The 16,673-nt window shown below is 37.5% G+C and overlaps 1 protein-coding gene across 6 annotated transcripts in view; it reads right to left on the bottom strand.

Annotated features, from left to right (window-relative positions):
• Positions 1 to 14,652, bottom strand: part of LOC122641413 (protein CHROMATIN REMODELING 5) — a 56,682-nt gene extending 42,030 nt beyond the window's left edge. For 3 of the 6 annotated variants that reach the window (XM_043834638.1, XM_043834642.1, XM_043834644.1), the window contains exons 1-6: positions 14,227 to 14,652; positions 12,536 to 13,318; positions 12,208 to 12,275; positions 7,815 to 8,258; positions 2,272 to 2,496; positions 1,099 to 1,182 (exon numbers count right to left, since the gene is read on the bottom strand). In XM_043834638.1, coding sequence (XP_043690573.1) covers positions 1,099 to 1,182; positions 2,272 to 2,496; positions 7,815 to 8,258; positions 12,208 to 12,275; positions 12,536 to 13,244 — 1,530 coding nt within the window. In that variant the 5' untranslated portion in view covers positions 13,245 to 13,318; positions 14,227 to 14,652. The remainder of the gene's footprint in view (positions 1 to 1,098; positions 1,183 to 2,271; positions 2,497 to 7,814; positions 8,259 to 12,207; positions 12,276 to 12,535; positions 13,319 to 14,226) is intronic. The other 3 variants (XM_043834640.1, XM_043834643.1, XM_043834639.1) reach the window with 2 other exon arrangements.
• Positions 14,653 to 16,673: the final 2,021 nt, after the last annotated feature.

Here is a 16,673-nt window from a genome sequence, read left to right as displayed (position 1 = left end):
CGCACCACATCGGTCGATACAATGCGATACTTGTAAATACATGATATTTTTCAAAAAAAAAAAAAAAAAGATATGTTTCACACTATATCGTATTGATACCCTACAATGCCGATACGTATCAGCCGATACAATACGGTGCGATACTTTAAACCATGAAAACTGGAGAACTGACTAGTCACAAAAAAAAAACAAGCTAGAGTTCAGAATACAACGGGAAACTCGATCCCCAAGTATTCAAAGATCGGCTTACTTTTTTGGATAATTACTTTGATTGATATGATTTGTCAGAACCTAGAAACTAAAGATTGCACAAGCCAAGTTGATGTCTTTTTTAAGTTAATTTCACTTCCCTTCATTACCCTTTAGAAGCAACCAGATGGAGCTTTCATGTGAAACAAATGGATGATATCTACAGTACAGTTTCATAGCAAGCCTCTACATGACTCTCCATGGTGAGCAGCCCCGTCTTTCTTTTCTATTTTCCCTTTTTGCTTTAATCATTCAATACTCATGTTCTGCATTCAAGTCAAAAACACAGGTTGGTTTTGATATCTTATTTCTCTAGTTTGGGCCCATTACCCACATATGCTGCCAGCATCACCCACTCCTCTATTGTACCCCCCCCCTTTCTTTTTCCAATAAATTCAGCATAGAGAAAGAGGAAAAGGGGTGAAAAACCCCATAAACCTAAGTACAGCCTCCGTTTCATTAGCAAAGGAAGTAAAATAAGATATACTGCTCCCTTACGCAAAAACACATTTTCATCAAAAAAACAGAACCAAATGAAACCAGCAGCTCCAGAGCTGAGTGTCGCACAAAGAACACATGATATAGTTCACAGATAACTTTCATGTCAAAAGACAGGTTCAAATATCCTAGTCTCATGCACAGCAGTAAGAACAAATCATAAATGTTGAAATATTCATCTCATGTATGCAGTAGAACTAACATTAATAATTGACCCACAAAACTAAACACTCATGTGATGAAGAAAGTGCAAATAACATTTTGATATGTTAAAACTAGAAACCTTATTTGGATCTCAGTTCCACAGCCTAAAGAAAAGTACCGAGGAAAACAACAAACTGAAGATATTACCTCCTCACGGGACATAGAGTTTCTGTACTTCCTTTCATCCATCACTCTTTTAGTGTAATTTAAAACCTTCTTGAAACCACTCAGCTGTGTCACCAAAAAACAAATGGACAACAACAATGAAAACTATAATTTCAATAGAGAGAAGAAAGTAGGTGTGCATGCAAGGACACACACACACATTGGGAGGGAGAGAGAGCAACAGAACAGAGTTATAATATCAGTCATAATAAAGCATAACCAAACCGGGTGGTAGATGGGAGGTGGTGAGGAATGTCACTCGACAGCATGAACGTAGCTTATGGATTTGAATTGGTGGTGGAAAATCAAACAGTACCACACACCACCAAATTAATATTACAACCCAATGAGCAGAATATATTGAAATGCGACATAGAGAGTAAGTGGAGCCTCGGTGTTAATCACCTAGTCCTAAAAGTACACAAAGCAAGTAAAATTAGCATATACTTAATTCACACTTACCCTGAAGATATCAACATATCCTCTGGGTGAATTTTTCAGAAAATTACCAATCTAAAATTTATGTTTAGTAATGCTAAATCATGACCTTATGGGTATACTCCGGCTTTAAAAAAATGGGTGAGGACATGTGTGTAGAATAACAAACCCAGAATTGTAGGATTGAGTGGCAGTTACTGATTAGAATCACACCCAAAAAAAAATCATGGGGAGAGAAATTAGTAGAACCACTCTCATTTTTAAACAATTTATCTTAAGAAGTTTTAAAAGAGGAGGAGGCAGGCAGGCTTTCATGCATAGGCGTACCACACATGAAATTAGGAAGACCAAAGCCTATTTCTCTGTATGTAATATTATAGATAAAGCAAAAACAGAAACACAAAATGACCTCTCCTATCTACCACGAACTTATTATAGAAGAATACACTAAAATTATTTGATTAAAACTCTTAATTATTTTTCATGTAGCCTTTGGGCGACTGATGCCTTGGCCCCTTGTGGTTTGTGTCATTCATTTGATTCTTTCATAGTTGTGATGGTGTCTAGGCGACCCAAGATGTTGGAGAAGGGCCTGGATGTCAAGGCGCCTACGCGACGCCTCGACAACTTCAGTCTTTATCAATAAAGTCAGTAATTCAGTGACTTATTAAAAATTTTAGATACTAGATATGCATGCCATAAAGTAGAATGACTTACATTTTGGAGATCAGCTAATGTTTTCCACTGGCAGTGCAAGTACGACTGGCCTTTCCATTTAATCAGGAATTCCATTTCATTCCAATCTGCCTCAGGCTCTAACAAATGGTTCAACAAAGCAGGTTGTGTCGATCTATTGTTCCTCAAAGCTTCTTCAGCTGTGCCCTCTGGCTGATGCCATAGCACCTTCTCAATCGAATCTCCGTCATCTTCTTCAATGTCCTCCTGAAAAAACAAACATATTGTAAAATACAAGACAAAGTAATTCACTTATAATATTAAAAGGAGTTATGTAAGATACAACAACAACTCAGCCTTATCCCAACTAAATGGGGCCGGCTACATGGATCATTGACTTCCAATCTGCTCTATTTGAGGTTATACTTGATACAAGGCCTAAGCTATGCACATCTTTTCTAACTACCTCTCCCAGTGTCATTTTAGGCCTACCCCTAGCTCTTTTAGTTCCTTCAATCTGAACAAGGTTCCTTCGTTGGATATGGCCATGCCACACCTCAAATGACTTTCTTGGAGCTTTATCATCAGGGCTACAGGCCCAAATCAGCTCTAATATGGTCATTCCTTACTTTATCCTCTCCAGTTTTGCCGCACATAGTTATGTAAGATGAACAACCAAAAATAAAAAAAAGTTCATCAAGAGAGGACAGAGGAGGTAGGGGATATAAATAGCCAATATTTGCTGAAAGTTTTGTTAAAGCTAAAATTGTTAAAGCATATAAGATAATAGCCACCAGAGATAAAATTAGCCTTTTCAATGACAACAAAGTTAGCCCTGTGAATTGACTGTTTCATGTGGCATTATTATGGGTTTTTCAAAGCCTAAGGGATTAGGTTCAGAAACTCATTTGATAACCAGAATAGAAGAAATTTAATAAGTAAAAATCAACAACTCAGATGGGAATGAAATTCTGGTCGGGGTCACTTTAATTGTTTAGAATAACTCCTCAAATATATGATTGAAATCAGATGGTCAGATTTGGAGTTATGGGCTAATCCCATTGGCAATAGGACTCTAGGAAATCAACTCCAAAATCTATTTTTTTTACCAAATATGAAATCAGATCTGAAAACTGAGATGTAAATAATGAAAACAGAAATTTCCAGCAACTAGAACATGAAGAATGACTGAACAGAAAAACCAGAAATACATAACTAACTTGAATCAATGACAGATAGACTAGAATAATGGAGAAATAGAAGAAAGATATGAAACCAAGCAAAGAATGGAGGAATAGAAGAAAGATATTAAACAAGCATCCCAGATGGAACTAGGCTAACATCCGATCAACCAACCTTAGCATCTCACCAAGGGTTGTTGCATCCCACAACAGAGCATTCTGAATCCCACACAACATATAGGCAGCGAAAACCAAATTTATTCAATATCAAAATCATATAGAACTAGAGAGTGGACCTTGGTGCAACCGTAAGGTTGCTCCATTGTGACCAAGTGGTCATGGTTTTGAGACTCTGGAAACAGCCTCTCCACAAAGCAGGGGTAAGGCTGCATACATTATGACCCTCCCCATACCCCGCAGTGGCAGAAGCCTCATGCACTGGGTACGCCCTTTTTTTTTAGCAAAATCATATAGAGCTTTATAGCTCTTATGTCAATATATAGAAACTGAAAATGCACTGACAATAGGAAAGGAATGTGCACTTGAAATAGGTAAAATAAATAGGAACTCTGTCGATAATAGGAATAGATGTCCATTATAGCTAAAACCCTACCTTAACTAGTTAGAATGGGTGTCCTGCGTAATTAAAGCTCTATCCAAAGTAGGAATAGGAGTTGTATTCAGGCAAGACTCTATTCAATCCTTAACAAACAAGGAAATAACAATTACTCAATGAAATAAAACAACTCAAACTAACCTAACAAAGTAAATCCCATATACGTACCTCCTACCCACAATTTTAGGCCCATTAAAGTAGCCCATTACGAAGAAAACCAATTGGACCAAAGGCCCAACACATATATAACCCAACCCAAGGTTATTTCCATTAAAATTAACCTAATTATGCGTTGTATCGGCATCATATTCAGTAAGACAACAAATGGCTGCAAGGTAAAAGTACAAATGATGCAAGAGTAGTGATATTATGATGATATGGACCTGAAGTGTTAAAGCAAAATTTAGGGAGCAACAAATTTGTATTTTTCTTAAAAAGGGACGTGGGAAGGATTGGTAGTGGAGGAATGAATTTAGGGTCTACTAACAGAGTAACAGTTGATACTGTGAGGGGGAAAGTGTATGGAAAAATGAAAATTCTGTGTTTATGGGAATAGATTGGAGGGAGTTTGAAAAATAAGGCTTTAGACCGCTAGGAAATTTTAGGATAGGATTTCACAATATTTTCATATCCTTATGAAAAACCAACCACGATTCAGTATCAACCGATTTGAATATTATACAACTGAAAAAGAAAGGTATAAAAAGAACAATATAAATATAGAGCATAAATATTTTCCATCTAAAGATTACGCTTCAGATGGTATTAACCACCCAGAATTCACAACTCACGATTCACAATGAGAAACCGCTGCTTCTCAAATAAACATAGTCACAAACTAACACTCTGAAAAATATGTATCATGCTACTCCATCCCCTCCATATTAAAAAAATGAGTTTAATTTGTACTCCTACTATGACTCAAACTCCCGAATAAAAAAACTTGAATCATTAATTGATGGGACTTGCCATAACCCAACCAAATCAAAACAGAGTTATAGTAGTTGGGCTCACTAGACATGTAGTTGAATAAAATCTCAAAGGACAAAAGTTATGAACCTCCAAACATAAGGCCCTAAAGAAATATGCAATACCCCCTTCACAGTAAACTATTAAATTAAAATGAAGCATGGTTGTTCAAGTTTCGGTCAACGGAAAATATTTCAGTTTCGACCTTGGTAGAAACGAAACTGCATGTGATTCTATAGGCATCACAGTTGTCACGGCGTCTAGGCAACTCAAGGCGTTGGAGGGGGCCTAGACACAAGGCGACCAAGGCAACACTAGTTGTCAAGGCGCTTGGATGCCAAGACGGTCACCTAGGCCGCTAGGCGATGCCTAGGGAACGCTTTAACAACAATGATAGGCATGCAATGTTTCAACCTAAACTTCCAAATGTTGGTCCAAATTTCATACCATTTCGGCATTTTCGTTTCGTACTGCCGAAACGATACATTCATGATTCATTTGATTTAAATACCAAATCCCAGTCAAAATGGGTTGTTATTCGAACCCATTTGAACCGAAAGCTGCGAATTCAATTCCAACCCTTTGCTTTTGAGGTTTTTGGCCATTCCACTTGCAAATCATGGTGGAACAACCCGTTCGAGGCTTCTACAACACATCCACAGTGAAGATTTGGTGCATCTGAACTAGATTTCTCAAAGATTCATAGTTTTGAGGTATATCCTTTTTCCCTAGAGTTAATTTTTACAAAAAAAAATAGGGTCAATATGTAATGGTTAGGCTTAAATATGATAGGCCGATCTATGACTTCATGAAATCGGATTTAATTTTTTGTTCTAAAATTATTTTTTTTAATTTTCTGGTCTAAATTTTGATTTTCTTGCAACAAATTTTTGAAAAAAATTAAAGTCAACACTTAGTGGTTGACTATTCACTTATGGAGTTATAGTTGTAACACTTGTACACTTATACGTGTATGGTGTGTATGGTGTACTCAAAGTTGTATGTTGTAACATTTTGACATTTAATTATATTAAATTAAATTATTATTTTTCGTTTTGTAAATTGCAATTGCATATTTTAGTTGTTTTCATTTTTTTTTTTTTTGGGTATGCTATAGTACTAAATTATGTGTAGCATTGTCTATATTTGAGATATATAGTATATACAGCCAAAGTAGTACACTGCCAACCTAGGGTACAAAAACAAACCAACATTCTGAATGTATGTTTTTAAAAATCTAAAAGTTCCAGTGTGTTAATTAGTGTCTCCTTGAACTTGTGGGCCAAACTATGGCCATTTGATCACCAAAATGGTCAAACGAAACCAAACACCAAAATCTGCAGAGTTTCAACTGAAATTCGGTGGTTTTGCTAATTATTTTGGTTCAACCAAGGTCAAAACCTTGGTCAAAACCGACTTCTTAAACCTTGAAGTGAAGACAGCTAAAAACTGGAGCATGACCACATCTAAAATACCCCTAAACCTGAATAGAATAAAATCCAAAAAAGAAACACAGAAAATTTTTCAAAAGTCTCTCTTTCATCAGAACTGGAAATTTCTCTATCTCAAAAACCAAAATAAGAAGAAATAGAAACATTCCTTAACCAGCAACCATTTTTTTCCATGCCCGAGAAAATAGTGGGTCCTTTGTCCAATGGTACCTTAGTGCTTCATGAGGAAATCACCCACTGTTGCAGGCTTTCCTCAATTGAACTTCTCCTATGTTTGCATAAATAATAATGACTAAAAATACATTATTAGATTATGAAAATTAACTTCCCTTCAAATGTTCTTAGCACTCTTGTCAGAGTTTGAGCTGTTAGATTGAAAAGAAAATCAGAAAGAAATTTAACTACACTGAATATCATTAGAATATTAAAATGTGGGTATAATATAATACAATATGTTCCTACAGTTATAGAGGTTTCTGCATTTTGAGTCCCCCCCCCCCTCCCCACTTTTTTTTTTATATTCCACTTCAGCAAAGTTCCAAGCAAATCAGCCTGCACAAAGAATATAGACACATGCCTGACCTCCTGACTTGCCAACCCATAAGAAATTATTGCTGAAAGGAATTAAAGGCACATAAGATACAAATAACAGAAAAAACATACTTTAATTTTAAAGAAAGCACTCTTCATTAATCAATTTAATAATTCACTAAAGCAATAGATAGTGACATTGGTCTCAACATTGAATTACAGATACATCACCAACTTCTACCTGCACTACCCCAAAAAAATTCGCAGCAGACTTAGAAACAACTCAGCTATCATTATCAGTTTAACCCTCAACCCAAAAACTTAACAAGTTCCAGTTCTTCCTAATTACACAGTAAATGACTAAGCAAGTGTTAATTAAAACATTCCCAAAGGATATTTCACATCACTGTTAGTATCAACCAAGTTCAATGTCAAAATTTATATTAAAAAGCATGAGTAGAATCATATAAACGAAATTCCACAAGATCAATTCCTACTTGCAGGGTTTAGAGTTTTATATGTTACCCTTCATCACCAATCCTAACTCTTATTCTTAACCCCAAATCAACAGTAAGATAAAAGATCTAATTCTGCTATACTGATTTGAGAATATAATTTGTTCTGTTGCACAGATATCTCTTCCTCAAGGTAAAATAAACCATATGAGGAATCTCATTTAATCCCTGAATTGTTTGCATAATTCACCGAGCCCCCAAAACAAGTAACTTAATACCAGAAATTTGGAGAAGTAACACGAAGTCTGCAACCCATTTTATAACTTAAAACAGACCCATTTTATAACTTAAAACAGATGATATTATGGTAAACAATCCACACCTTCTGGTTCTTCTTAACCTTTCCTTCATCAACTTCTTCACTTTCTTCACTCTCAACATATGACACCTTCCGCAATGTCCTACTTGAAGTGCGTAGTTCGTTATTTTGAGAAGCAGTATTTGTAGACGCAGTTGACCGACCAACTCTGTTCTTACGGAGATGCGCCCCTCTCTTTGTTCTACCTTTGAAGTCTGAGTCGCTGTCATTTTCAGAGTCCTTTGCTGATGATTCTTCCTCGTCAAAATATCTCCTCCCTTTCCTTTGTCGATTATGCGCAGAGAATGATTTATATTCTCTAGTAGATGTTAAACTGCATCCACCTTTACCACGTGTACGGCGCTGGGGCTTCCCCGTGTAATCATCATCTTCATCTGAGACATCAAGGTCATCCCCATCATCATCTTCTTCGTTAGAATCATAGCTATCCCAATCTTTATCCTGTTTCTTTTTAAAAGAGAAAGAGAAGGGAAAGCCTAAGTTAGTCTGCCTGCATTCAAGTTGCAGCATGCGATTCAAAAACAAATGTTAAAGGCAAAGGCAATAATTTCTTCAATAACCATAAAAAAAAACACTTCCAGATGAGATCTTTACATATACAGGGTAGATCAACCCACCACCTCAAGAAATCAAATGCAATAGAAATACTGTAATCATGTTGGTATATTAATTGGAGGGGGTGATCAGCAAAATTAAATAAATCATTCAAGCTCTGAGACAAATACAAATGACATCTAGAGATATGAGTACAGAAAATGCATTCCAAATAAATCCATATACATTAACAAACTGGGGGGGCACCATTGATCCCCAAGACCTGGTTTCCACACTCCTTCAAAAGTTTTTGAAATACATGTGCCAAAAAGTAGAAACAAACAGATATAGGCACAACTAATAATAGTATAATATACCTCGTTTTATTACCACATCTCTCTTCCCATACACCCCAGGAAATGGAGAACAAGTTCAGCTGCCATAAGACCCATACTCTTGGACCCACATCTATTTAAGGCCAGGCCAAAATCATTTTCAATAGTAGTGTAGAAACCAATTCCATCCCAAAGATACCCAGAATTAATTCCCCATGAAGAGTTTTTAGAGAGATTATTGTGGACAGAGAGTCAGCAAATATCAAAGTGGATGCAGCATCATGAAGGTCAACATGGAGATTTGTGCATCTGGCCAGACAGGATCGTTCTTTGTATTCCACTACAACAATCCTAATTCAGTGAAAGCCTAGAAGAGCAAATGACACAACAAATGAGTTGGACACACAATTGACCAGCAGGGAGGGGGTTGAAGCCCTTCATATGTTCTGCAGTTCTGGAACTTCTACTCAACTTTAACTTGTTTTGGGCATAGTAGCTTCTTTGCAAGCCCTAAGTTGTCCGTTTCCTTTTTCTACTATAAATTCAGTTTCACCAACGTAGATGTTGCACATCCATATACAGTGGTCTACTGTTTCCTAGATTCAAGTCCTCAAAAGGAATATTTCTTGTAATTCTAAAAATGGTTGGGAACCCAGGCCCATCTAGTTCCAGGGTTGGAGGAGTGATGAGAGAAGGTTATGACTGTCCTTCGCATAGTTGTCAAGGTGAAGCCTACGTAAAAAGGCATGAGGTCACCTCATTTTGGTGAACATGGAACTCTGCACTCGCCTAGGTGGGCAAGGCTTTGCATCGTGCACCACTGCACCTTGGGAAGGTTTTGACCTAGGCAGAGTTCCATATTCATCATTTTTTTTAATGTGATTACTGGCTTAGATGCTACTGTAGACCACACTACAGTGCAATGAGATACATAATAACATTACAATGCAAGTTAGGACGTTCAAACAATAAGATCCAAACCTAAAGGCATAGTTGTCAAGGTGTCACCTAAGCATCCAGGCACCTTGGTAGCCTAGGCAGGGGGCGCATTGTATCCAGGCCCCCTCCAACACCTTCGGTTGCCTAGAGGCCATAGACACCATCATGACAACTATGGCTAAATTTATGTTCTTTCTATGCACACTTTGATCACCTAGGTGGAGGGAGCAAGGCACTTGGCAACCGCCTTGGCGTCTTAAAACTATGATCTTCAGAATTTACTCAAACCATTAGGAAAGGGTGATTAAGCAAGAGAAAAGATTTCATCTTTGAGATTAGTCCAGAATATGGCAAGCACAGCTGGGTATGGTAACATCATGGAGGAAGGAGATGCAGCAACTATTATTAGGTGAATCAGGCAAAGAAGGGATTAGCATGGAGAGTTGCTTATTTGATTAAGCATGTGTTTCAATTGGCCTTGTTAACCATGTCTCTTCCCTTTGAAGCAAAGAGAAAGCAATGATTTGGCTCATGATCTGCGTACACAAGGTGTGATCCATCCTAGTGTTTTTTATGTAGAATAGTTACCCCATTATAAGACAATAGGCTGTAGGTTTCATCTTTCTTCCCTTAGATGCAGGTTTCGTTTGGAATATTTGATATAATGGGCTTGTTCCCAACAGCATCCTCCTCCTCCTCCTCCTCCTCCTCCTCCTAGTGTTTGTTATACTATATTGCATTATCTTTGCTAATAAATTTGGCAATTACCAAAAATAATAACAATAATAATCACTTACTTGAATAGGACAAATAGTTGGCAAGGTGGTGGCAGCAGCCATGAGGCCCAAGCTAAACCTAGGTGAACTCAAGGCGCCCCTTAATTTATGCCAGTTCCAAGTACGTCTGCCAATTCTGGTTGTGTTTTCCCTTTCTTTCTCTTTTCTTTTATGCTGTGTTTGGTTGCTTTCCCTTATGATGAGGGGAAAATTGAGAGGGAAAAAAAACGGATATACCATCATTTAGATGCAAAATGATAGAAACGCTAAGGAGAAATAACCACTTAGGGGAAAGATTATTCTTAGTTTTGCTTCTCACTTGTCATGTGAGCAATCAGAGGGAAAAGAAAATTGAGGGAAAGCTGTTAAAACTTGACTTCTCCTCTCCCTCTCACTAGTTGGGGAATAACTAAGTAGAACCTTGGACAACCAAACAACAATGACAAATTTTGTCATTTGTTTTCTCTTGATTTTCTCGCTGCAACCAATCAACAAGTGAAGGATATTTTTATTTTTTTTTTGTTATTCTTTCCATTTCTTCTGAGAAAGCAACCAAACCCAGCCTAAATTCCTCTTCTTCTTCTTCCCTTCTTTCTCTTTTTTAACTTTTTCTCTTGGTCTGGTATATGCACAGATGCACCTGGACACTTAAGGGAACCAGTCGCCTAGGGCATCCTAACCAAATCCTCCATTTATAGGGCGACTTAACCCAAGGTATGCAATCACTCATCATTGCAACAAATAATATACTGGTATAGAATCCTAGCAAGGGTGTATGAAGATCTAGCATCTAGAAAAACCTGGCATAACAAGGTTTGGACTTTGGACACACTCGAGTTTGAGTTGCTAGGGCCTCATGCCAACTCCATATCGGCCTCCCACCCCCCCAGATCTCCCACAGCCAAAGTTGTAGTACCAAGAGAAAATATCTTAAACAAAACTTGGACAAAAGCCTACATAAACCTAATCACTATATTCAGTGTGAGCATGTTTTGTGACTTACCCAAACAAGTACCTAGAAGAGAAATACGCTCCTAAAATCTAACAGATTCCCAACTCAACTGACTAAGCCTTTTCTCAACTAAATGTAGTTGGCTACACAGATCCTGGTTCGCCATTGCACTCTATTTAAAGCCTTTTTTTACAATACAATCTAGTGGAAGAGCCTTGGTGCAATGGTTAAGTTGGGCTATTTAAACCTGTTAATTGCAGATTCAAGACTTGGAACCAGTCTCTCCTGCGAAGCAGGGTAAGGCTGCATACATTTGCCCCTCCAAGACCCTGCAGTAGAGGGAGCCTTGTGCACTGGGACGCTCTTTTTTTTTCCTTTTTACAATCCAATCTAACTGATGCAATGCATATGAACATAAATAGTCAGGAATGTCATCCAATTCCAGCAGCAAGCATTCAGGTTTGACTAAATTTCATGTTTAGCTATAAGTAACCTTCTGGTGAACTTCAGAACAAATGAAGTAGAATCATGAAAGCTAATAGGCATCACCTCCATGGCTCCATCTTTCAGTCAGTGATAATGTAGTTATCTATGAGAGGCAATAAAAAGTAGTAGTACTACAACAAATAACAATAAAAAGTAGCATAACAACTTATAAAGAATGACAATAAGACACAGTTCTCTCACTAAATGGCGCTGTTGCCAACTCAACAAGCTGAATTTAAATTCTAGTATCACACTGAAACATAATGATAATACATTACAACATTAAATGCATAGATGAAACTGAATAACTCAATGACAAACTCATTCCTTGGATGCTTCAAACACAATGCAGCAACATAAGCTCACAATCTAACCTTATTCCTTGAATGGCTGTTTGTGCCACCATAATCAGGCTCAAAGTCTGCATCATCGGGATCATCTTCTGCAGACAATAAAATAAAACAATTGGTCCATGTTAAACCAAGAGAAGTAAGCACAACCTTAGTGAAGTAGTGGGGGGAAAAGTGGGGGGAAAAATCGGGCAGGGGTCATTTTCTTTTTATTTGGTAGTGATTTGATAGCATCAACTCAATTCAGGAATCAAACCATTGAAGCTTCTGTCACCCTCCTCCCCCCCCCCCCCAAACAAATAATAATATTTATAATAATAATAACGACAACAACAACAACAACAACAAGTACCATCTTCCTCATCTTCATCTTCATCTTCATCTTCATAATCAAAGTCGCCATCCTCATGTCCATCAACATTTTCAGCCTTTGAACCCCTTGACAAATTATTTTTGACAGCAACAGGTCTAGATTGCACCTTTGAACTTGAAGCTTTCGATCTATTTAGTTCTCTATGATGCAACGTATCACTTTGTTCTTCCCCATCCTGCTCATAATAATCATCAGACAACATCTCATCAGCAGGGACATCCATCTGGCCCCTTTGACCCTCTTCCACTTCTTTCTGTGCATCATAATCTTCTGATTCCAATCTATCTTCCCTACCATCTGAGGAATTCCCCTCATATCCTTCATCGGGTTTATGATCAGAATCCATGGATCCTTTCTGAGGAGACATAGGCTGGCAGTCCATCCAAAAAGAGGAACCCCATTTCCCAACTGCACCTGCTCTCCTTCCAGAAGGTTGAGGATTCAATGGCTGCCTCCCAGTGCTGTTTTCACCAGCTGTCTCATTTGGTAGAACACTGATATCATCTCGTTCATCCTCACTCTGGAACTGGTCATCCATCTTCAGTTCTGCGTCCTTCTCATCTGAACTTGCATCAACATCTTCATTACCTACTGTTCTATTAACTCTCTCGATATTGTGATCCTGGCATTTCTCATCCAGGACGCCACGTGCATCTGTTCCATTGGAGTAGTTTCTGAAAAAGGCCATTTTTGCTTTACATGGAATTCCCGTGAGCTCTACTAGCCTACTTCAAACTCAAAGTAAAAGGATAAAGGTCTCTGCTGCAAAAGCAACAAAAAAGGGGGGGAAAGTTTCAAGCAATCAGTACAATCAAGGTGGAGTCTGAGACTTCAGGAATCTTCAGATTTTTTACATTTTGCCCTTGCGGACATCAGACATTCATTAAAAGACTTTTGCACAATCTGGTAAACAGTGAAACATGATAAGAGAAATTCAGGTAGCAGAAAAGAAGGTTTTTTTGCTACTTATTGAACTCAATAAAAGAGAACAAATCACACCTCAGAGGCAAATTGAAGTAACCAAATTTAAACTATGATCATAACCATGAAGTCCAAGTCATAAGATTATAAGCTGAACACTCTGTGAAACTCTGCCAAACAATCATTACAAAAAATGGAGAAAAAGACAGTAATGCAAATTTGAAACGTGAATTTTGGTCAAATTTGGTGCTGAAACTAATACAAGGACTGAAATTCGCGTGTGAACTAACTAGTCTGCTTGGCGAGAAGCTGATTGAATCAAAAATTAATCCAATAAGGTGAAGCATCGCAGGAAAGAACATGTAAGATAGTTCAAACTGATTTACAAACGCAAGTAACATTCCCAAGCACAGAAACAGACAAATTTCCACACTCTCTCCAACCGATATCCAATTTGAAAACGAAATAGTCACAAATCGTAGCAAATCCGATCCGAATTAGATAGCCACCCAATGCTGTTGAATAACCAAAACAAAATAATCGAATAGTACGAACTACGGATCGGCCATCGAGCAAACGAAACCAATGAAAATTGAAAGCCAAAACCCTACCAAACTTCGATTAACAAATCTCAGAGCATGAAGAAACCCTAATTCGACAATCAGAACCTTCAAATCGCCAAAAAAATTAAGTGAAATGATCACAATAAGCAGAAACAGAGCAACCGATGAAGCATCGGATAAACTTACCTCAAAAGACACAATAACGAGATGAAAAACAATCGAAGGGGTGTGTACAGGTTAATAATCTTGCACACCACCAGAAACGCGACGGCCGTCGGAAAACTGACTCGCCGACGGAGAAAAAATGAATAAAATCTCTTTTTTTTTTCTTCTTTGGTTTTTCAGTTTCGGGTTTTGGAAGGATTTTGAAAGATTAGTACAATGATGTCGGCTATTCTGCGCCAGAAAGTAAGGAAACAACCGATGCCAAACAGAATCGACGGTACGGTTCGATTTCCCGGTCGACGATGTTCATACCAATTAACAAGAGAACACCAGAAGGTCTCAGAGAGGGGAAGAGAGAGAGAGAGAGGTTATCAATCAAAGAGAGAAAAATTAGATTGCAGAAGGTTATTTTCACTTCCCCCTTTTTTTTTCTTTTTTCTTTTTTATTTTTTTGCCCCTCTTTGGAGATACGTGTTTATAGAGGCATTCTCTCTCTCTTTCTCTTTCTCTCTCTAGATTTCATTCGCCATTCGCACGTAAAAGAGTTAACGGAGGCTAATGACAAATGGGATTACGCCACGTGCTGTTTATTTCACCGGCATGTAGGCATTGGCACGGGTTGGGTTATTCGAAGTTTCGAACACTTATTTGCTGCCTCGTAATGTTAATAAGGGTTTTAATGAGGCTGGTTTTGAAATTACTGAACTACCTTTCTAAATGAAGAATTATCCAATTTACGCGACCAACTATTTACTACGACAAGGTTCTTGTACCCTGGATACGGTAGATCGAAATTATCGTGTACGTCAGTGGGACCTGCAACTGAGTCGAGGAATCTGATATGCCAAAATCAGACGTTATTGGACGAGCTTGATCATGATCTTGTTGACTTTTCAAAATTGCACTTATTGTAGTGCCTCACAGATTGTCAAGCATGTCCATCAAGTAATAAGGATCTTCCTGTCAATAAATAAATAAATTGAGGATGCTATAGTAGTTAGATAGCTTCATGTTTGAAAGTCAAAAACAACCATATCATACAAAGATAAATACCACGCGCCTTCCTGTTCCGAGTCGTCCCGACTCCCGATTCCTAATAACAATTGAGGGCTTTTACCAAAAAATTAACTATTGAGGGCTTTACGGTGAATTTATCCTCTATTGACAAAATTACCCCATTTACGTGATAGGGATGGCCTTCTAGCGAACGCCGTCTCCTTCAATAGATACGGACGGCTGTGATCTTATCAATACAATGGGACCATCGCGTTTTGGGTTTAAATACCATTGTAAGAGAATCTCAACAAAGTGGTATTATACGCAAGCAATTTATTTTTGTAAATATGTTTATAACATGCATCTTAAAAAAGGGGGAGCGTAGGGGTCATGCGCATGACATCCAATGAGAGTTTGTGTTGGCATCTAGGGGCGGGATTTTTGTCTTTCATGGGAATAGGATGGTCATTTCATCCTCTCACTGTGTCTAGATATGACCATGTGTCCGCCACAGTTACTTTCTCTCCAAAAAAATTAGGGAGACAGATAAACATGTAGCACTGTATAATGAAATTTTTAGGAGTGTCAAACGATCAGTTCGGCTCAGTTTTGGTCTCGGAGTGAATCAAACCAAAACCAAATTATCAAGAAACTTCGGTTTTCGATTGGTTTCGATTTATTTTGATTTTTTAATATCAGGTTAATATTGGTTTAGATTAGTTTGTTTTCAGGTTTGAACCACACTGAAATCTTACATTCATAATTTGTAGTGAGGAAATATTCGATAAAACCACTTTAATTCACCTTTCCAAGTCAAGACAAGTAAACAATCATGAATAAGATATGTTCATGTTGTACTCGGAACAAAGAAGCATAAATTGTAAGGGAAGAATGGAAGATAATATAATTATGGGTTTTTTTCAAATACATCCCTGAAAATATCCATTTGTCCAAATGCACCCCTACAACTTTTCAAATTATAAACTCTCTCTTACTTTCAAAACACAGTAACACTTTGGTCCAGTCCATTAGTTTGGGACGTTAAACGTTAGTTTCAGGGAATCTAATGACCAAAATGATCTTATGACAAAAACCCACCAAAATTTAAGAGTAAAGTTACCAAATTGTCATTATCATTAATTGTAAGGGGAAGATACTTAATATTGAAATCAATGAATAGTCATTGAGAAGATAACTAGTACTAAAATCACAAAATGAACCCTATTATCAAATCATTTATTTGACAATCCAACTAATTTTGTATAGTGAACAAGGAAATCAATGGAAGAAGCATTATTACAAATAAATTTCCCTATTTATAATCCCATACTTCTTGATTTGTAACAATTCCCCTTACTACCAGAAATTTGCACACTAATATTGAAATCAATGGATAATCATTTCACTTATTCATAACCTTAAACTCAATATTTTTTATCAGTTTCATTGGGTTTGGCTTTTGTTTGGGATAG

Source organism: Telopea speciosissima, chromosome 10 (assembly GCF_018873765.1).
Source record: "Telopea speciosissima isolate NSW1024214 ecotype Mountain lineage chromosome 10, Tspe_v1, whole genome shotgun sequence".
Taxonomy (NCBI): Eukaryota; Viridiplantae; Streptophyta; class Magnoliopsida; order Proteales; family Proteaceae; genus Telopea; species Telopea speciosissima.
Note: the sequence above shows the minus strand (reverse complement) of the source record. Positions and strands in the feature narration are given on the sequence as shown.